Source organism: Bidens hawaiensis, unplaced genomic scaffold, assembly GCF_021521415.1.
Source record: "Bidens hawaiensis isolate Kalapana, Puna unplaced genomic scaffold, B.hawaiensis_p1.1 tig00020805_1, whole genome shotgun sequence".
NCBI lineage: Eukaryota > Viridiplantae > Streptophyta > Magnoliopsida > Asterales > Asteraceae > Bidens > Bidens hawaiensis.
Window position 1 is genome coordinate 391,953 of NW_027493206.1, and position 23,643 is coordinate 415,595.

The 23,643-nt window shown below is 38.4% G+C and overlaps 1 protein-coding gene across 1 annotated transcript in view; it reads right to left on the bottom strand.

Annotated features, from left to right (window-relative positions):
- Positions 1 to 7,012, bottom strand: part of LOC143561817 (uncharacterized) — a 39,109-nt gene extending 32,097 nt beyond the window's left edge. The window contains exon 1 of the mRNA XM_077049791.1: positions 6,860 to 7,012. Coding sequence (XP_076905906.1) covers positions 6,860 to 7,012 — 153 coding nt within the window. The remainder of the gene's footprint in view (positions 1 to 6,859) is intronic.
- Positions 7,013 to 23,643: the final 16,631 nt, after the last annotated feature.

The following is a 23,643-nucleotide window of genomic DNA, read 5'->3' on the forward strand; positions in this document are numbered from 1 at the left end:
GAATGGCACCAAAACGTTCAGCCCAATTGTCGGAAGTGGACGTGAGCCGTTTGATTGCTCAACAGTTAGAGGCGGCGATACCGGATATAGTATCGCGCATCGCCGCCAGTATTAACAATTCGACCAATCCAGCCCCTCCGAGCAATCAAACGACCACCAATAATGACGGGGAACAAAATGTTAATCCTCCACAGAATGATAACACGGTTCCGAGTAATGACGCACCGCCTAGGGTGGTCGTTACAGACAGTAATGGCCCTATACCTACGGTAGAGACGAACCGTACTGAACCGATTCGTGCATCCAGGGGATGTTCGATCAAAGACTTTATGTTGTGCAAACCTCTAGAGTTTAGCGGGTCTGAAGGACCAAATGGGTTGGTTAAGTGGATGGAGAAAATAGAATCCGTTGTGAATGTCAGCAACTGCCCCGAGGATTGTGTTGTTAAGTATGCTACCTGCACATTCACGGACCATGCCTTGACATGGTGGAACACGATAGTGCAGACCCGGGGTCAGGCGGCGACAAACCGCATGACCTGGACAGAGCTCAAGGCTCTTGTACTGGAACATTTCTGCCCGAAAAACGAATTGCAAAAATTAGAAAATGAGTTGTGGAACCTGGAGATGCAGGGGGCAGACCATTTGGGTTATACAAACCGGTTTAATGAGTTGTCGCGATTGGTACCATGGTTGGTCACCCCAGAGTCGAAGAGGGTTGAGCGTTATATTTGGGGGCTAACTCCAGTTGTAAGGAGTATAGTCAATTCTGGGGGACACCAGACGTATGAGGGTGCGGTGACGCAAGCTGGTATCGTCACGTATGATTTCGTAAGGAGCGGGTCACTGAAGGTGGCGGGAGAGTCCGCTGGGGGAAAGCGGGGTACACATGACCATAGGATCCAGGAAAAGCAGCAAGGTAAACGTGCTAGGCCCACTGCCCAGAACTACGCCATGACTAGTTCAGGCGGAAGGCAAGAACCGCAGAGGGGAACGTTTCCTAAGTGTGGGAAATGCGGTTACCACCATGGTGGCATGTGCAAAGAGGTGGTGTGCCACCGGTGCGGCAGGATTGGGCACTACGCACCGAGTTGTAGGACAAACCTGAACAACTTGAACCGGCAACCGCAACCTATCCGTGCGCAGCCATTTAGAACCCAATCAGCCCGACAACAAAACCCACAAGGAAATCAAGTGATGACCACCAGTCGTGCTTGCTTTGAATGCGGTGGCACAGATCACTTCAAGAGAAACTGTCCGAAGCTGAACCAGGGAGGAAATGGGCGGCAACCTACGGGTCAGGCATCGTCGTCCAATCCGGCGCGAGGCCGAGCATTTGTGATGGGGGCGAACGAAGCACGCCAGGACCCCAGTGTAGTGACAGGTACATTCCTCGTCTCTGATCATTACGCTTCTGTATTATTTGATACAGGCGCCGATAGGAGTTTTGTTTCCGTTAAATTCCTATCGATAGCAAACCATCCAATTGGTGAGACCATAGAACCTTATACCGTAGAAGTCGCTAACGGTAAAACCATGATAGTTAATCGAATAGTTCGGAATTGCCCTTTTATTCTGAACGATCAATCCCTTCCGATTGACTTGTTACCGGTAGAATTGGGTAGTTTTGACGTGATAGTGGGAATGGATTGGTTAGCACGCAACAAAGTAGAAATAAACTGTGAAAAGAAAATCGTCAAGATCCGGGTGTCGGATGACGAAGAGATACTAGTGTTAGGAGAAAAGTCAGGCACCATGATACCATTTATATCCCACCTCAAGGTGTTAAAATACATACGCCAAGAATGTGTGGCGTATCTAGTAAGCTTGACGGCCACTGATTCTGAGGAGAAACGGGTGGATGATATTCCAGTGGTACGCGAATTTCCACAAGTCTTCCCAGAAGAACTTCCTGGATTACCGCCAACCCGACAGGTCGAATTCAGAATCGATCTATTACCTCAAGCTGGCCCTGTTGCTAGGGCACCCTACCGACTTGCACCATCAGAGATGCAAGAATTATCCAACCAATTGCAAGAATTGTTGGATAAAGGATTTATACGTCCTAGTTATTCCCCGTGGGGTGCACCGGTACTATTCGTGAAAAAGAAGGACGGAAGCCTTAGAATGTGCATTGATTAAAGGGAGCTGAACAAGTTGACAATAAGAAATAGGTATCCTCTCCCCCGAATTGATGACCTATTTGACCAACTGCAAGGTGCGAGCTATTTCTCAAAAATTGATCTTAGATCGGGATACCATCAGGTTAGAATTCAGGAGGAGGATATCCCAAAAACCGCATTCCGGACTCGCTACGGCCATTACGAGTTCTTAGTTATGCCTTTCGGGCTAACAAATGCGCCAGCAGGATTCATGGATCTCATGAATCGAGTCTGTAAACCCTACCTCGATAAATTCGTCATCGTGTTTATTGACGATATTTTGATATACTCGATGAGTAAAGAAGAGCACGAGCAACACTTAAGATTAATTTTAGAGCTTCTAAATCAGGAGAAGTTGTATGCAAAATTCTCCAAGTGTAACTTCTGGTTATAAGAAGTGCAATTCCTTGGTCACGTTATAAACCATCAAGGAATACACGTTGATCCAAGTAAGGTTGAAGCAGTTAATAATTGGCAAGCGCCTAAATCGCCAAAGGAAATCCGCCATTTCTTAGGCTTAGCTGGATATTATCGTCGATTTATAGAGAACTTTTCCAGCATCGCCCAACCTTTAACCCTTCTGACCCAAAAGGATCGAAAGTATGAATGGGGTGAAGAGCAGGAAACGGCGTTTCAAACGCTAAAACAAAGATTGTGCCAAGCGCCGATATTAAGTCTCCCCGACGGAGAAGATGGTTTTGTCGTGTATTGTGACGCATCCCGGAGAGGGTTAGGATGCGTGTTAATGCAAAATAATAAGGTTATAGCCTATGCTTCTCGACAGTTAAAAATACACGAGAAAAATTACACTACTCATGACTTAGAACTGGGAGCAGTTATATTCGCACTTAAAATCTGGAGACATTATCTCTATGGTACAAAGTGCACCATCTTCACCGATCATAAAAGTTTGCAACACATATTCGATCAGAAAGAACTGAATATGAGACAACGAAGATGGGTCGAGTTATTAAGCGACTATGACTGTGACATCCGTTATCACCCCGGCAAAGCTAACGTCGTAGCCGATGCCTTGAGTAGGAAGGATCGGGTTAAGCCATTACGAGTGCGTGCGTTGGGGATGATAGTCCAGTCGAACCTTTCGGATTTGATTCGAGTCGCTCAACGCGAGGCGTTGAAAGAGGAACAAATGGAAAAAGAAGGACTTTACGGTAATGAGAAGAATTTCGAACGGCGCGAGGACGAAATTCTCTATTTCAAAAATCGGATTTGGATCCCGACCCTCCATGACCTTCGTGAATTATTCATGGACGAAGCGCATAAATCGAAATATTCCATACATCCGGGATCGGATAAGATGTACAAGGATGTGAAGGAGTTCTACTGGTGGCCGGGTATGAAAAAGGATATAGCCACATACGTCGGCAAGTTTACGACGTGTGCGAGGGTTAAGGCGGAGCACCAGAAACCTTCGGGAATGTTACAACAACCGGAAATTCCTGAATGGAAGTGGGAGCAGATCACGATGGATTTTGTGACACATCTCCCCAAGACGTCCCGAGGACATGATGCAATTTGGTTAGTCGTTGATCGATTAACCAAATCGGCACATTTTATTCCGATTAGAAATAACTATACCACAGAGAGACTTGCGCAGATTTATATAAATGAAATTGTGTCTCGTCATGGGATACCCATCTCAATCATCTCCGATCGGGATAGCCATTTCACCTCCAAGCTTTGGCAAGCTGTGCAAGAAGCGCTGGGAACGCGTATTAATCTAAGCACAGCTTACCACCCTCAGACCGATGGTCAGTCTGAGAGGACCATCCAAACCCTGGAGGATTTGCTTCGTGCATGCGTACTGGATTTTAAGGGAAATTGGGATCAACATCTCCCACTCGTTGAATTTTCCTATAATAACAGTTACCATAGCAGTATAAAGGCAGCACCTTACGAAGCATTGTATGGACGGAAGTGCCGATCACCACTCTGCTGGACTGAGGTGGGCGACACACAGGTTATTAGATTAGATCTGGTCCAGGAAACGACCAGCAAAATCATTGAAATTAAGAACAATCTGAAGGCCGCACGGGATCGGCAGAAGAGTTATGCCGATACCCGTAGAAAACCGTTATCATTTGAGAAAGGTGATAAAGTGTATTTGAAAGTATCACCTTGGAAAGGAGTAGTCAGATTTGGAAAGGCGGGGAAGTTAGCCCCTAGATACATTGGACCGTTCGACATTATTGCATCCCGTGTACGTTTCCGCTGCGGTTACGGGGTGTTACAAGAGACGCCTTGGAGTACTCAAAGAAGTGTGATGCTTGTCAAAGATACGCCAACATTCTGCATGAACCGGCGGACCTATGTATCCTATATCCTCATCATAGCGTTTCATGAAGTGGGGCATGGATATTGTGGGTAAGCTACCTAAAGCGCCAGGAGGAAAAGTGTTCATGCTTGCCATGACTAATTACTTCTCGAAGTGGATAGAAGCAGAAGGTTTTGTACAAGTTCGCGAAAAAGAGGTGATATCCTTCATTAAAAGAAACATTATTACTAGATTTGGTATTCCTTCGGAAATTATTTGTGACAATGGTTCCCAATTTATCGGGAAAAGAACCACTAACTTTTGTGACAGTTGGGGAATAAATATGATCACATCTACTCCAGTGCATCCTCAAGCTAATGGCCAGGCAGAGTCAAGTAACAAGATCATTATCAACAATTTGAAGAAAAATTTGGGACGCTGATAAGATACCATACGTTCTTTGGGCTGACAGGACAACACCCAAGAAGGAAACAGGTCAAACATCTTTCTCATTGGTGTTTGGCTTAGAAGCTGTAATTCCTACGGTGATGGTGGTTCCTACTGCCAGAACAAGCATCCGTGATCCTCAAGCCAATAATGAAATCTTTCTCAAAGAACTGGATACCGTTGAAGAGCACAGAGATCTTGCCAAGATCAGAATGGTAGCGTATCAACAAAGATTAGCTGGGGCATACAACAAGAGTATCAGGATTCGGAGATTTCAAGAAGGAGATTTCGTTTTGAGTAAAGCCTTCCATAATACAACTAATCACGCAGATGAAAAACTAGCACCTAAGTGGGAAGGCCCTTACTTGATCGAGCCAGAAGTTGGAAAGGGGACATATCACCTACTGACTATAGAAGGCAACATACTACCAAAGGCATGGAATGCAATTTGTCTCAAGAAGTACCTTTTCAAGTCAGGATCAAGTATCCTTAGAGGATCAAATATCCTCATAAGGATTAAGGATCCTGAAACTGGTAATATCTATCTGATCACTTATTCGTTTCAATTTCTTATTAATTTACGGATAATATATTCTTAACGTTTGTCTTTTCCAAGATTTAAATAACAATGCATGATTCTAGTAAGAGGTTCAATGACTAAGAAGTTGGCCACCTCTCCCTCAATCTTAAGGTACATTGCTATTTTTCATGGCCTAGCCCACGATTAACGTGTGATCCCCGATGTTCATATCTTCCAAAGTTTAAAGGTTTTCAACTTTCTTATAAATTAGAGTTTCTACACTCTCGCCTGGAGCACACGTTATCCAACATATAGTCCGGGGTAGCAGGACCAGTACACGTTTAGTGGCTGAGAATTTCGTTGTCTTCGGCTATATGGAGGATCCTACGAATTATGGTAGAAGCACTATACCGCCGGTTTATAACATTTTCATGTTATATAAATACAAAGGTTTCTAACATTTTCATGTTAGCTAAGGTTTTTGCATTTTCACGTCACTTTCGTTTGGGCAAATCCCCAGTTGACATCCGTATCTTTGGGCGAATCCCCTGTTTGGGCTTGTACCCAGTTTAACACCAACTGATTTGGGCTTATCCCCAGTTTATTTGGGCTTGTCCCCAGTCTATTTGGGCTTGTCTCCAGTCTATTTGGGCTTGTCCCCAGTCTATTTAGGCTTGTCCTCAGTTTGTTGGGTTTAATCCCAGCTAATATCATAAGTTATTTGCATCAGGTATCCTAAGTTCAATTATGAGGATCACAGAAGGATCAACACTTATAGATTCAACATCCTTAATTTATTTTTACAAGGATCACAGAATGATCAATACTTATGATAACTTAGGTCTAATTAGATCTTATGGTATGCTTTCTACTTATCAATTTACATTTACATGGCTAAAATCTTTTATTAACTCTTTTTTGTAAGGATTCAAGATCCTTAGTATATTTTTTACAAGGATATTCTATCCTTAAAACTTTTTACTCAAAGATATTTCTTAGAACTTTCAACAAGACTAAAACCATATCAAACTTACTTTAAGAATAACAAACAACATGCAAATAGATAAAAGTTAAGTTGTTATTAATAATAAGTCACCTGGACTTACCCAAAATTCGTAACCCGGATTTCACCATTTGAAAGATGGACCATCCACCATGGTTAAGAAGGTGTTGTTAACTGTTCATGGAGTGCAGGAAAATAAAAACATGGGCATCAAAGGATTCATCCCCACAAACAGAGGATCCATCCACCTTTGCTACCCCCGAAAATTGTCTTAAGGATCATGGATCCTTTATCCTAATTACTATTGTTCAGTACAAACCATTATCAAATATTCTTAAAAACATCAACAAAATAAAAAAAACGGGCTCAAGCCTTGTCTATATTATCCTTCATCTCCCTCTTAAGCAACTTCCTCTTCACCTACTGCTGCTTCCTTTCCTTCATCTGCCTCACCTGCTTCACTCCACTCGCGCTAGCTCCGCTTCCATCAGCCATCTCAGCATCCTCTTCGTCATCTCCTCCGCCATGTTCCACCAAAGCCTGCTTTGACTTTTCCACATCCCAAGCTAACCTATCGAAAGAAGGATCACCGGCTTCCGCAACCATCTTGATCTTGGATTGCAAAACTGACCTTGCAGCTCATATTTTTGCCTCCTCGGTAGCTTGCTTCACTTCTTGTTGATGCTTGGTTTCTGTGGTGGATAACAGATCCTCCAAGCGTTTTTTCTCCATGGTGAGCTTGGCTAGAGATTTGTCCTGCGCTACTGGTGCACTCCCCATGCCAGAAGGCTATCCCCCAGTTGGCCAACGATCTTCTCGTGGTAGTCTTTGGAAGCGTTCACAGCCTGTACCAGATAATTACACAAAGTTGGAAGGATTCTTGATTCATAAACAAGGGATTTCAGGATGAAGGATACTTACAGCAATGATCATTTCAAAGGGACTCTCAGGCACCGAAGGTCTTTTCCTTTTGGCTACTCCGGATTTGGCCCTGGTGGTCGCGCTTCTTAGTTCAGAAGTGGTAGCTTCCTTTAGAGTTTCTTTCTTGACGTCTTGAGGAGTTATGAGACTAACGATATCCTCTAGAGAGAACTTGCTGACAGACTTGTTAGATTTTTGAGCACCTGTAAAGCACAAGAAACAAATAAGTTTTCTACTTTATTCAATTAATTATACAAGTTTAAGTCTTACTTGACATGTTGCTGTTGGAATCCGAAGCAATTTTACAAAAAGCCTAAATGAATTTGGCCTAGAAAGTTCGAACTTCGGAATCCAGGGCAAGAACCTTTTTGCTTTTTCTCTTGTTCTAGGTAAGTTAGCCAAGGAAGCAAAGTTGTCCACTGCAAAGAAGAATAAACAAGGAAAAACAATTAAAAGAAGGATCAGTTAATCTGAACCGTTTCTTTTTCAAGGATCTAGGATCCTACTCTTTTTAACCCACTTTAATGGTAAATCAACCCCAACAGGGATGGAGTTTCGTTTAAGGAAAAAGAACCGATTCCTCGAAAGGGAACCATAGTTACTTTGGAAATCGGAGTAGGCTGTCGGGGTTTGGATTTCAAGAAGAATCGGTTTGAGCCGTGAGTGGGTAAGCTGTAGAGGTATGATAACTCCTGGACACTGAACTCGATGCTCTCCTCCTCTATTATCTTCTTGATGGTACGCAAAACCCTCCAAATCATCGGCATCGCTTGGATATAAGACATTCTGGTGGTGTCGAAGAAACTCTGGGTAAAAGGGCGTAATGGATACGTGTAACCGATTAGAAAAGAAAACAAACCCAAGTCTTTGAGTAGGTGTCACATCAGATTAAAGAATGGCAAGGTCGGAAAACGGTTTCCGGTGGGAACAGTGGCCGGAGATCATCTATTTCGGGATTCTTAAATTTACAGATCTCCATGAATGGGTTAGAGATGAGGTTCTGTGATTGCATTTCCGATAACTTGGAATGATCAGAATGGTCGGAAGGAGAAGAAGAAGCGACATACATTTTTAGAATATTATTCTAAGAAAACGAAAAGTGAAGAAAAGAGGATACCTGTTTGGTTGCCGGATTGTTTGGTTATAAAAGGGTTGAGATGATCACATATATAGGCGGCTTGAGAAATAATAAGGGTTAATGATAATTATTGAGTCTGATACAAGTCTAATCGGTTTATCTTTTACAGGGGATTCAAATTTCAAAATGACAGCTGTATTTCATAAACAGCCGCCATTTTGGGAGAAATTGTTAGGGCATAGAATTTAAGCTGAGGATCCTCTATCCTTGAGTGACTTATGGATTGATTATCCTTGAGATATGTTCCAGGTTGCAAAGGATTAATGATCCTCGGTATTATTTGTTTACTAACGATTGTTTTTGAGTGGTGTTATGATCAATAGGTATAATGGCTAGACGACTTGATCACCCTATTTAATCGCTACTGGACTTCTTTCGCACGTGGTCAAAGAGATGGGAACAACTAGTGGGAAGAGTGGCGCAATAATAGGACATTTTGTAATTTGTTATTTTTGTTTATAACTTAGTTTATGATCAGTTGGGTCACATGCTCATCACTTCGCACGCATTAGCTGTACTGATAGTTCTCTCTAGCACTTCACATACAATTAGCAATCTTGTATTACTGATCATACTCTCCACCCATTGTAATCCGATTTTTCATTAATAAAGTGGTGATTGTTTGAACCTCTGAATAATTAGGAGATCTAAGATCTTAATACGATTAACAACATCTAGTTCATTGATTACTCACCGTGCATATAGATATGTATATATATATATATATATATATGATATATTAGTAGTATTAGGTGTATTATGTAATAGCTTAATGAAGTTTGGATCGAGAGAGAAAACGGACAGAGTGTTGATACGTTAATTCCAAAACTTAAATTACTCTGAGGTATGAACCTCTATTTATAGAAGATGGAGCTAATTTGTTACACATTCCATAACGAATTAGACTCCACTTCGTTACATTACAAGCTAAGACAAAATACATAACGAACTACATCCCATTCGTTAAACATTCTTAACGAATGGGAGGAACATTAACTTAACTGTCTAGTTCGTTAAACACCCTTAACGAACTAGACTTACTTTAATGACCTAGACTATAATATATAAATATTCTTTTTCATATAATAAGTAATAAATACAAAACGATAAATACAAATACTCGAGACGCAAAACCGTCCACTAACAGACACCCCCTCGTCTTGAGCTCTTTTTATTTAACTTATTTGAAGCTCTTTGGCTGCCAGCCCCGACAACTATGAATTTTATGCTCATGACATACACAAACAACACGTTGAAACTGCATTGCTCGGTCATAGTATTCACGACGCTCGATCAATATCTTATTCTTGAAGAGCACGTCATTGTCAGTCTTAGTCAAATTCACGAGCCACATCGGATCAATAATCTTAATCAGCTCGGTCTTTAAAACCTTTCCCAAAACAATAACGGCCTCGCCAGTACGATTGTCATAATACCAGCGGTTAAAAGATAAATACATATTCTGATTAAGCGTCTTGACTGGAACACGCTTCATTATCTTTGGCGGTTCAACTTTAAGCACGAGCTTCCTCCAACCCGTTCTTGGATCTAGCTCGTCAATACTCTTACGGATTGGAATCTGCGGCATGAAGAACTTAAACCCATGAATGACTTCGAAGAGCAAATGTTGATGAAACCATTCTGCTCGACGATTTCCACCACGGTTTATGAAAGGTCGACACGCGAGGGTCCGAACATCCCATCGCGGTAATGAGAGAAAGTCAGTAATGTTTTCATAGTACTGGACTTAGTTCTCCCATTTGATAATACGGACCTTTAAATCAGAATCGTAAAGCCATGAAATAATATCACCCTCACTTTTGACATGGCCTTAAAGGAAGTCATCTTATTGGCTTGAGCACGTGCAATAGCTTTCACTTTCAGCTCTTTATCAACATACCTGTATGCATCAATAATTTTACGTGCTCTCTAGTTTCTACATGCAAACCATCCTTGAATATCAACAACATATGGATCAATCTTCAAATCAAACCTTTTGTCAACGCTCTTGCCCTTTGAGACTTTCTCCAAATGATCTTTGGCTCCTTTGACGTTTTCTTCAGTAAATACAGGAGCACCCTGATCAACGTTTGATCGTTGAAATAGATCAGGATATTCCTCAGCCGTCACGTCCTCAATCTCGACCTCCTCAACTTCATAAATAAATGATGTGTTTATCTGAATCGTTGGATCATTCAAGATTTCCTTGTCATTCTCAACCTCCACATCATTCTCAGTCTCTAGCACGTTCAGCTCATCTTCATTCAAACCCAGCAGTATAGAGATCTGCTCTCGTGTTAAGGACCGTTCCCCAAACTGTCCCACTTCTATCTCATCAGCATTTACAATGCTTCTGACCACCCCCGGACCATCAACAAATATAACAGTATTGGCTTTTATCGACTCAATGGGTTTACCATTCGTCGAGTCCTGATAAACAACCAACTGTTTGTTCAAATCACCTGCAACCCCACTTGTACCTGAACCAGAGAATGAGCCGTGAGCTTGTTTCGGCTCACTTCCCCCTGCACCCGAGGCGTCTAGATCCTCTTCATCATTTATGTGCTTTTCAGTGCTACATCTTTACAAGCAAGCTGCAGAATCAGATCCTCTTGTTCTTTAAACTTCACCCCCTGAGACGTAACAATCTCATGAAGGGCCTTTGTTTCCTTTTGACAGAACGAGACGTATCCCGTCGATTTTTTTTGATTTTCTAGCATACTCTCTTGAGCCATATGATCAGCAGCCATCTGATTTTGATACAGATGAACCAAACTCAACAACATGTTCATCTGAGTCTCATGAGGCATAACATTAAAGGAGGGAGGCACTGGCTGCACAAGACCTTGAGGTTGATTAAGCCTCATAAATGAAATGTCTATAGATGGTGGAGGCATCATCGTCGGTGTTGGTGAAACCACCGATGTAGCAGTTGTAGGTCTTGGAAATGTAGATAAAACGGATTATGGAATCATGCCGAGCCTAGGATCCGATGTGAGTGTGGTCGTCAATGTGAGTTCCGGGGTGCTAGTAGTAAGCGGCATCGCTGGCCTTTGAATAATAGACGACCTTGGAGGTTGAACTCCAAATGATAGACCAGCACCTTTAGTCACTTGTCGTTTCGAGGATCCTTCACCAGCTGTCTCTTTCCTTTTTCTTTTACGTTAATAAGCTTGAGCAAAAGCTGCCTCAACCTCAATCTGTTGTTGATGATCATTACTACCCTCATCACCATCATCACCATCATCCCCATCGCTCCCACCTGGTCCTTCTTCAAGCTCTGAATCCGAGTCATCATGGATCCAGCGATCATTAGGAGGACATACATAATTCGGATTGACAAGATGACCAATCAAGCGTTGATTCCTTGGATGTTGATCTTTTCGATATGACTTCATACGCCTGACGGTTTCAGCCGTCATGTGCTCCATAATCAACACATCATCCACCAGAGTTTGATAATAACTAAATCAGGAATCATGTCTTGAACAGTCAACTGAACAAAACGAGGATACATTAAGAATTTCTTTCATCGATTCACCACAAGACAATCCTCTTTAAGATGATAAAAAATTAACTCTGAAAAGTTGAATGGATTATTCAATATCTGGGTGACAAAGCCGATTGTAACATAATCCGACATTCATCGAATCCACCCTTCCGTCCACCAAGGAAATGAATTAAAACGTGAAGCAAGTACTTGTATGTTGGACACAAGCACACCTTGTTATACATGGACTTGTCTAACTCGCCAGAATAAAATACACGATTAAATAGCCCTCGAATCAGCTCCCGATCAAACTAAAATGGATTATCCATGTTATCATCAAACTGAAGCACCCTTCCGATCCATGAGTAACAATTATCGACTTTCCGTTGATTTCAGCAACAATATGATTTTCGAACTCAACGTAGCGTGCTGAGTTCCAAAATTGACGAACTATGCTGAACTGTACAAATGGTCTGGCAGTTATCGCATAGTGAATACACGATCGCCTCAAGAACACTATCATGCCTCCAAAAATATCCTCATCAGCAAAATTTGTACCGACAAAAGCACAAATATTATGTTTCTTGTCGTACGATAACAATGGAAGATTCTGGTCTTGTTGTTGTTGTTGTGGCTCAGCAGCCGAAGGAGCTTGAACATTCTCATTAGCCATAACTAAAATATACAAACGAACTCGAGATTTAGTAAAAATCAAAATGAAATAAGTATAGAATTAATATTAATTATATTTATAAACTTTTATAATAATAATTTATAATAAAAATATTTAATTTTATAATTAAATTAAAGTATGTCATTCGTTAATTAGTCTGATTCGTTATAACGAAATGGTGATTCATTATGATGAATTGACTACTTCGTTATCAGGTAAATTATAAGAATTAGGTCTAACGAATCAGGAGTGAAAGAATAACGAATTAAAACTTGATTTGTTATAAATTATGATAAACATACTGATTCATGTGAACTTTGTAACGAATTAGACACGAATTAGTTCCAATTCGTCACATCATAATGAATGGCCCTTAAAAGGCTTAATGTTTGATTAATTAAGGTCCAAGTCAAAATTGGCAAGAACAACAAAGGTCAAATTTGCAATCTGAATTCAATTCGCACATAACTAACAATGTAAGGTCAAACGAATGATCTCAAGGATCTCGGAAACACATCATATTATGATTTGAATGGTCCATTTGGACCAAATCATGGTTTAACGTAGGTAAATGGTAGGTCATATAGATAACTTAAAACCGATTACATAGTCGATCAATTAACCCATAAGTTGTTCGTTAAAATTGACGAAAAGCATTACGCAGTAATCGCCTTTACCTTACGAATCTTAAACATAGATCAGAATAAAGTATAAAGATGGTCGGATTTTCTGAAAATTTTTTGCCAGAGTAACGGTGTATAAAGAAGAAGAAGAGAAATAGTGAAGACGAATGGGTTTCACTCTTCCCTATAAGTAACAACAGGGCATCGTTTTCAATACAACGAATCATCTGAGTTGTTTAAATTTGAAATAACGAATAAGGTGATTCGTTATCATTAAGTTACACGTGGCACACGAATCGTTAAAAGATTAACACGAAGAAATAACGAATTAGAATCAATTCGTGTTTTATTCGTTAAGTTATGTATAACGAATTAGATGTCATTCGTTATAGAGTAACAGAAGCAAATTAAGTTAACGAATTGAAGTTTAATTCGTTAGAAATGACCCCAATTCGTTATTCATAAATAACGAACTATATTTATTTAATTTTAAATTGAATAAATATATCAATTAAATTAAGAATACTAAAATTAATAAATAAAACAACAAAATCCCGTATCCCGATGATCAAATACCTTTACATATTTTACGATAAAACACTTAACTTAAAATGAATTAAATAATATGTAAACGAAAAGAAAAGAAAAATCTTTTTGGTATTTTGCGTTCTTGTTTCAAAATATTTACAGGTAAAATATCCGAAAAATTAAAGCATAAAACAAAAAGTAAAATGTTTATGTGTTTTTGTATGTTTTTCAAAAAAATACGTATTTTTGTATTTTTGGTGAGTTTAATAAGAGAATTATATTGAACAATTTGCCCTTCCATCACAGTTTTATATTTCAGCGACACTGAGACTGGCGTTAGTCGGTCATTGATATTGTTGTCCACTTAAATCTTATAACAAACTTTCAAGTGTTTTTGTGATATGATTAATTGTTCAATTAAAGCACAGAATATCAGAAAATATCAGGCTCTAATTCCGGTTCAAGATTAATTTGATTTTTACCAAATCACCCCAACATGACTTAAACCATTATATTGCTGATCAAAATTTGTATTTATAGAAGATTTTGAGCAATGCATCAAATTTTCTTTACTATGAGTGAGTATGCACGAGTCCATCTGTCGGTTTACATACATTGTATCCCCTGGGGTTTGTTTCTTATTGGTATTAAGACGCGCGCAAGGGAGTAACAAATGCATGTTTAACAGTGGGTTTTGATCAAGTCAGTGATTTAGTTTGCACAATGTACAACAGTGATCAAATTTAATGACTTTGGGTTTCCTCTAAAAACGATTGAAATATTCATGCATATTAATACCCAAATGATTAAACCGCATAAAGACTCACAGTGTCCAGAAATCTAACGCTTGTTATTTGCTTTATTTTATTTTTGGTGATCAGACAAATATAAGGCTTGAGTATGACATGCTATTAGATTTCTGCCATCCTTACCGAGATATTTGGTAGAGACTAACACATCTATCAATTTGGCGTTCCTTTATGTTTATATCACATACTTTACTCTAACGGCTTGTTTAAGACCTATCAATGCACCAATACAATTAAACACTCAGTCTTTTATGCTTATTTCTTTCTGGATATGGGGTCAAATGATCAATATACTATCATTTTCTCTTTTTTTGCTTCAAAACTCAATTTTTAAGGAGCATAAACATAAATTCAATCGCCCTAGTCACTTTCAGTCTATAGATTAAATGGCTATCCTATCAATCAACAAGTAGATAGTAGGACCAAAACATGCAAGCATGTCCCACAAACTTAAATAACTGACATAATTTTCAACGAAAGAATAAAGTAAAAACACATAACAATCGTCCCAACTACGTTCCATTGTCAGGTAAATGGCTATCCTGAACATTTACGAGTAAACATCAGGACCAAACATATACATGTATATGTCCATCAAATGTAAGTAATTGAAATAATTTTCAGCGAACGTATGCAAAAATCTTTTTGGATTTTGTCTTTATATACATAAAAACACAATCTTTTTGTCTTTTTTAATTTTTATTACAAAAAGGCACAATATTTTTGTCTTTTTCATATTTTCAAATGTTTTTGGTTTTTCTCTTTATAAACTGAAATCACAATGTTTTTGTATATTTTAAATTTTCACCCCCTAAAACCCAAAACAAAACAAAGTAAAAACAAAAATAAAGTAAAATAAACAAAGCAAGTTAACATAGTCATCCTTGTTGAAGGACATCAGCAAGTGTCTTCAAACTGTTTAAACCAAGTAAAAATTTAAAACGAGTTTTGTCAAATGCCTTGGTAAACAAATCTACTCGTTGAAAATCCATGTGCACTTTTTCGATATCGATTAGTTTCTTTTCAAAACAAGCTCGTATGAAATGATATCAAATCTCAATGTGTTAAGTTTTTAGAATGTTGCACAGGATTTTTGGTGATACTGATTGTAGCAGAGTTATCAATAAGAATTGGAGAGGTAAAAAACTTCAATCCATAGACGCGTAGATGTTGATGTATCCACAGAACCTGTGAACAGCAACTCGAGGCTGCCACATATTCCGCCTCTACGGTTGAAGTTGAGACCGTTGTCTGCTTCTTACACTGCCAGGAAACAAGCCGACATCCCAGAAATTGACAGCCCATTGAAGTCAATTTAAATTTAATATTGCATCCTCCATTGTCCGAATCGGAAAACACAGTGAGTTCAAAGTTATCGTCCTAAGGATACCATAACCCGATGTCAGGATTACCCCTCAGATACTAAAGTATACGTTTAACCAATGCCAGGTGAGTCACTCAGGGAGTTGATTAGCACACAAACAAACTGCAACCATAATGTCAGGTCGAGAAGCAGTTAAATACATTAAAGAACCAATCATAGCACGATAAAGGGTAGGATCAACGGTATCCTCCAATTCATCCGGTGATAAATTGTGACCCACAGGGAGAGGAGTTGAAGGGGTTTTTCCGGCAGTTATCTTGAATCGGCTCAAGACATCATTCACATATTTTGTCTGATGAATGAATATTCCTTTGTCAGACTGGTGAATTTCGTTTGCATAGAAAAAGTTCATCTCTCCCATCGAGTTCATCTCGAATTTCGTTAGCATAGACTTCTCGAAATCCTTACACAGCTTGTCGTTTGTTGAGCCAAAGATAATGTTGTCGACATATATCTGGACGAGGAGCAGATCATCACCAAAATATTTATAAAAGAGAGTGCAGTCGACAATTCCTCGCTTGAAGCCGTTATCAGTCAGATGGTCGGCAAGCGTGCCATACCAAGCTCTTGATGGAGACCATACATGGCCTTTGGTAAAAGCGGTCCAGATAATCAGGATCTTCAAAGCCAGGGGGTTGTAAAAAAAACACTTCTTCATGCAATTCTCCGTTGAGAAACGCACTTTTCACATCCATCTGGTAGACCTTGATATTCTTTTACGCTGCATAGGCCAAGAAAATATGTATAGCTTCCAATCGAGCGACATGAGCATACACGTCGGTGTAGTCAATGCCTTCTTGCTGATGAAATCCTTGAACAACAAGTCTTGCTTTATTTCGAACAATCACCCCACGGTCATCCTTTTTACACTTAAATACCCATTTCGTAGGAATCGGCTTCTTTACTCTAGCAGGTTTATCAATAAGATCCCATACACCCAATTTTTGAAATTGTTGCAGTTCTTCCTGCATTGCCTCAACCCAAGATGGTTCAGCAAGAGCCATACGAACATTTGATGGTTCAACTTGAGAAAGAAATCAAGTGTATTTAGCCAGATTTATCACCCCAGAAGTGTGCATAGCAACATAAACACATAAAATATGATCATCACAAGAAGAAGCAATCTGATGACGTGTTTGCACACCTACATCAAGATCACCAATGATGTTTTCTTGCGGATGATAAGAATGAATTCGAAGAGTCAGATTTTCAGGCACAACAACTGTTTCAGATAAATTAGTGATATTCTCCTCAGAATCATGAGATGATTCACCACTCTCATGTGATTCAGGAAGAGGAGCTGAGGAAGAGTAAACAAAATGACCATCATTAGATGAGATCGAAATCACATCAAATGTATCAGGAAGATCATCTTGAGATGCATCAACATTGATAGGACTAGATGCTCTTGGAGGTAAGAATTGATCTTCAAAGTAATCACGCACCAAGTCTTCATCTGGTTGCTCAGTTAATCGAGTGAATGAATCAAATAAAACGTCGTAATCGAACATCCAGTCGGGTCCTTTACCTTGAGGAGGTGTAATGTACCTTTGGCAATCAACATGGTACAATTCTTCAACACATCCCGAAGTAAAATTAAATACCCTTTTCTTAGGTGATGCATATCCTAAGAAATAACCTTCAACAACTTTCTCATCAAATTTACTAGAATCTCTTTTCAACATAGTACACGGACACCCAAAAGGCTCCGAGTACTTCAAGCTAGGTTTTCTATTTTTTAAAAGTTCATAACTTGTCTTCTTAAGTTTTTTTACAGTTAAAACTCGATTAAGTGTATAACAGGCAGTATTCATAGCCTCGTTCCAGAATTGAACAGGAAGCTTAGAATCTGCAAGCATTGTTCTAGCTGCTTCAATCAAAGTTCTGTTTTTCCTCTCAGCAACACCATTATGTTGTGATACATAAGGGGCACCGTCTTCTCGATGAATTCCTTTTTGAACACAAAAGAAATCCAATACAGTGTTTTTGAATTCAGTACCATTATCACTTCGAATTCTCCTAACCTTTTGCTTGTATAGTGATTCGATCTTAATGATTAAATAAATTGAACAGGTGTTTGATCTTTCGAACTCATAAATAAAACCCATGAATATCTTGAATTATCATCAGTAACTACAAGACAATACCAATCCCCAGCGATACTAGCACGATTCACTGGACCAAACATATCCATATGAACTCGTTCTAAAGGAGTATGAATGGAATTGAATAACTTAGAAGGATGTGACTTTTTCTTCTGTTTGCCTTTCTTGCAAGAAAGACAATGGTCAGATAACTAAAGTGTTTCAAAGAAACACCATCGACCAAGTCATTTGCCATTAAATAATTCATCTTTCGAACATGATTATGACCCATCTTACGATTCCATAGAATAGAATCCTTCTCAGTTGCTTTAGAGACGAAACATGTTTCAGTTGATGTAGATAACTTAGAACTCATATTCAAGACATAAATATCATTCAATCAAAGTGATCGCATGACAACCATATCTTCAGGAATGACATATCCTGGTTTTAGGATAATGCACTCTTTATCAGTAAAGACGGTTGTATACTTCTTGTCACAAATTTGCGACACACTAAATAAATTATGATCAACTTTTTCACAGAAGTTGACTTTCTTAAACGTGATATGCCCATTTGAAACTTCACCCTCTTGTGTTATCATACCCCCAGGATTTCCAGCAAAAGCAACATACCCCCTTGAATATTTCTAACATTTGTTAAGAGGTCAAGATTTCCAGTAATATGACGAGAACATCCACTGTCCATTATCCAGTACTCACCAGACACGGTCTTGGATGTACCTTACACACAAAATGAAAGTGATTAGTTCAAAAAGGCAGCCCAGGCCTCAGTCTTGGGCACCTTTTGAGTTTCATGAGAAGAATCAAATTTAGCAGAATTCAATTGTTGTTCAGCAACTTGGGAATAAGTTACTGGCCTTTTAGACTTTCTTCTTAGATAGGTAGCTTGAACGACATTTGAGTTCACATTCTTACAAATTGGTTCGAGTGGAACAAACTTTGGTTTTACATGAATAGATATTTCATTCACATGATCACTTTGCGTGGATTCATATTAGAAAACATTATGTGAGTTTCATCATCACACGAAAAAGGTTGTCTCAAAATCTCCTTTATCACAGGAACCGGTTTAGATTGGTCCTTGACAAATGGATGAAGATTCTGAGACTTCTTCTGTCCATAATTTCTAACCACATGACCTTGTTGACTACAAAGAAAGCAACTTCTCATGTCCACACGATCATGTTGAGATTTGGTAGAAACTGGTATTTCAACAACCTTTCTTTGAATCTTTTTGCTTACCAGACACCTCAATAATTTCATTAAAAAAATGAAGAGTTTCTAAAATTTCCCAATTTATTTTTCAACTCAAGAACCTCATTTTAAAGTTCGGTTATCTTGGAACGATGCTTTCAGATTTCTTTAAGTTTTTGATCATTAATTTTCATTTTGACAAATAATTCAGCCTTAAGATCATGGTTACTAACAGACAATGCTTCAATTTTCTCCCTAGATCTCATTTGAGATTCTAACGATTGTCTATAAGTGTCTAATGTGCAAAACGGTCTATTAAATCCTAACCTAACTTAGACACTCTAGTTTAAATTTATAAATCTAGACTCTCCTAATGCTAGACCACTAGACATGCAAGTGTACCTGTCAACTGCAGTAAAGCCTAATGAAGTCCGGATATCGAACCCAAAGGACACTAGCGACACCTAAACTAGACTCTGACTAACAACTTAAATAAACAGATTTTATTGATTTTTGTTTTTTTAATTATTAAATATAAAATAATATAAAATAAATAATACTTACTCTAAACTAGACACGGACAAATAGAACTAGAACTCAAATACGGGAAATAACTACCTAGGCAAGGAATCCTACTAGTCAACTCGTAAACTCTCGAAATTGGATTTATGAATGGTACCGTATTCTAAAAATATGAAACTTAAGGAATAACTAAAGTACGCTAGATCTCCTCCCGGTCTCACCAACAATACCTAATAAACTTAAATATCATGTAAGCTCAACGGTATAATGCTTCAGATCACCTCCCAGTCTCACCTTACCTAACTATGAAAAGGTACCCAAAGATTAAATTACCTCCCGGTCTCTCTAATCACAAAACACCCTAAGGCGTAAAGATGTATTCTTATTGAATTCAGTTATAATTCGGATATGTAAGAATCTAAGGGAATCTAGGGTAACTCACTCCCGTGCAATCACTACCCAAACCCACAATAAACCAAAACAGACGGCACTTAATTACCTTCCGGTCTCTCAAGTGACAGAATATAAGGTATCTCTAAACTCTCAATTACCGTTCCTATGGAATATGTTAACTATAAACCATAAACTAGTTACAAACACACAGTAACCTAATATGCATCCATACATAAAACACATTCATAAAGATGCATATGGTACAAAAACTGATAATAAATTAATACCAAATACGCATATGCATCACAACCAAATAAAATAAAAACTTTACCAAAACATGAACCAATCAATAACTAATCCAAAACCAAAAGTAAAATGAGTCTAAAAAGTATTTATCCAAACCCAGGCAGTATAAAAGTTTAGCCAATCATAATTACGAATGAAACAAAGATAAAATATATATTGTGGTTCATCGTAAAAGAAATAAATATGATTGAGCTACTAGCCTGTTTGCTTTAACTAATTGAGCTATGTGTCTTCCTGCTTGCTTCTTCCTTTGATTTCAATTACTCGCTGCCACAGGGGAAGCCCCCTCTGTTCTACTATAGCTCCCCTAAAAAAAATATAAAACCCTTGCTTTTATTATCCATGCCACACAAGACATTCAGCTGCAGACTTCTTTAATCGTCAGAAAGGCCTTCACGTTTGGCCTGGTAAATAACATATGGAATTGAGTCTTGATTTGATCCAACTTGATTTAAAAGATAGTGCGGCCCATTATTATTATTTTCAATGGCCTCCTGCATCTGAATAAATATAAAATAATCAATGTTGTTCAATGTTGAAATTCAAGATTATATCTCAAAATAACAAAAAACATATTACTTTATTTAATAAAAATAAAAACTTATCCAGTTAGTTATTTTGATGGTGACGTGAGAATTTTTGTCCACGTATTTTTTTTAAGTCATATTATATTTTAAGTTTTATTATTGTTATTATTTATTCATTAGTTTCGCAATTAGTAAAATATTTCTATTTTAGCTCGTTGTTTCTTGAAACATTTAGAAACTAAATATGAGCCTATCAGAAGTAGTAGTCAATAAAAATCTAGCTCAAAGTAATTAAAAGTGTAGAAAATATCTATACCTTTTATATATAATTTAGCCCGTATCAGTGTCCATAAGTGAAGCAATTTATTTTACCAAACTGTCATTATGGGCTTTCAAAGTTTCTAACTTAGGCTTGTCTGTCTCACAAGTAGCACAAGGTACATTAGTAGACAATTTAATAGAGTTAGAGGAAGAAGGAGTAACCTCATTGATCTTAGCCACGCACGCAAATGTAGTTGGCTGCGTACGACAAGAATCATCAGAGTCCGAATCAGTGTCAATGTCAGATGATAACTCATTCCCACTTGCATCTTGAAATCTTTCATGTGTCTCAAACATAGGCAAATTTGCTTGATTCTCATTGCAAAATAAATGTTGAGACGAATCAGTTCCACCAGCAGTAGAATGTAAGGCTTGTGATCCCAAAGCAGACGGTTTACCACCAGATGGTTTGTCAGTATTATCATTCTTTCGCAGTCCATTATATTCTTTCTTCGGTTTATCATTCTCTTTCGCGAATTGACCAAATTCTTGACAGTTGAAACACTTGACTTTTAGCTTATCAAACCCAATGTTCTTGCTCAACGCAGGTAATTCCTTACCAGTTCTTTGCATGAACTTCTTCACCTTTCTCATTATCATCGCCATGTTCCACCTAAGATCCATAAGTTCCAAATCATCAGGGTCTACTTGATCATAATCTTCATCAGTCAATTCACTTGATGCAATTTTACTACCAACCAGATTCTCATACGAAGTCATAAAAGCACAAAGAAACGAAAAGTTCTGTTTGGCTTCTTTGATGTTCACGTTTGGTGGTGGAGTAAATGGTGGTGAAGTAAAGTTGTTTGAAGAAGACGATCCACCAGAATTCCCATTGTTTCCAGTATATCCAGATTCCATAAAACAGGCATTCGGATCACTACAGGATGAAGATCCCAAATTGGCATTTTGTGTGAGAAAAGCAGTGATTGAAGTAGTAGTGATGCTAAAAGGCATACTACCTCCATAGAAAGATGGATCATCTTTTGATGATTTTTGACACTTTAAATCATATTCTCTAGCTTCGATCTTTTGCATGAACTCTGAAGCAGTCAAATCTTCATTTTTGAAATAATTATTTTCTTTCAACACCATAAGAAAAGTAGAATATGATGTAGTCAAAGCATTTTTCACTGTATCAATTTTATCAGATTCACTCGGTTCCATTTTCAATTTAAACATCTTAGCATTAAGATGATTAAATCTTGTACTCATTTCTTCTACAGTCTCTCCTTTCAACAAGTTAAAGTTTTGAAATTGAAACATCAACATTACCTTTTTGCTTTCTTCAGTATTTCCCATACTTCTCATCTTAACATGTTGAAACAATGAAGCAGTGATCTTAATACTTCCAACTTGATGGAGCCATAGTAAGAGTAGAATACGTTTTTGTCTCAATCTCTAAGGCCTTCTTCTCTTCTTGGGAATACTGTGAAAATGCCTTAGGAGTAAAACCAATAGTCTCATCACTAATCATAGGTACAATATAAACTTCACCGAGACAATAGGAACAATCAGGATGAACAGAACCAACATGAGCACGAAAACGTGGTTCCCACTTTGCAAAATCACTAAATTTCATTAAACGAAGACATTTGGAATGGGATCCAATTTCCGCATCGAGATGCAAGATCTGTTGCATGAGTGCGTTCTGAGAAGCAAATGCATAGAAACCAGCCATTTTGTAAATTAACAAACAATCAAACTTCAAGGGTGAAAACTGAAAATTGTTCTAACGAACTGGAAATAACGAATCAATTATACGAATTGATTGTTATCTGAGTACGAACAAGGAACAATACCAAACTAATTAGTTTATGATGAAGTTGTAATGAACCACTAACGAACTGGGTCAACGAACCAGGTCAAGTTTGATGAATCAATCTCACGAATAAGATTAACGGATCAGAACTTACCAGAACGAATAAAAGGTGATGAATCAGTGATTCAACTTAACGAATCAAGGTAATGAATCAAGGTGATAAATGATTTGTCATCACCTGAGGTTTTTATGACGACGATCCTCTAAAGATAAAGGGCTTTTCCTCGTATAAATCTCTGTGTTCATTGACATATTACATATGCAATCACAAACACAAAGTCCCACAATAACGAATTTGGTTACATTATCCTAAGTTGATTTTTGACCAAAACAATCATGCCGGGAAGGACCACGGCTTGTTGTTTGGTGATCTGAGCGGTCAACTTATGACTAGATATTTCGGAAGAAAGACACTTGTTGAACCCGAGAGACATTCTGCGAATAATGGTAACGAAAATCGTGAGTCTCAGAATAGGATG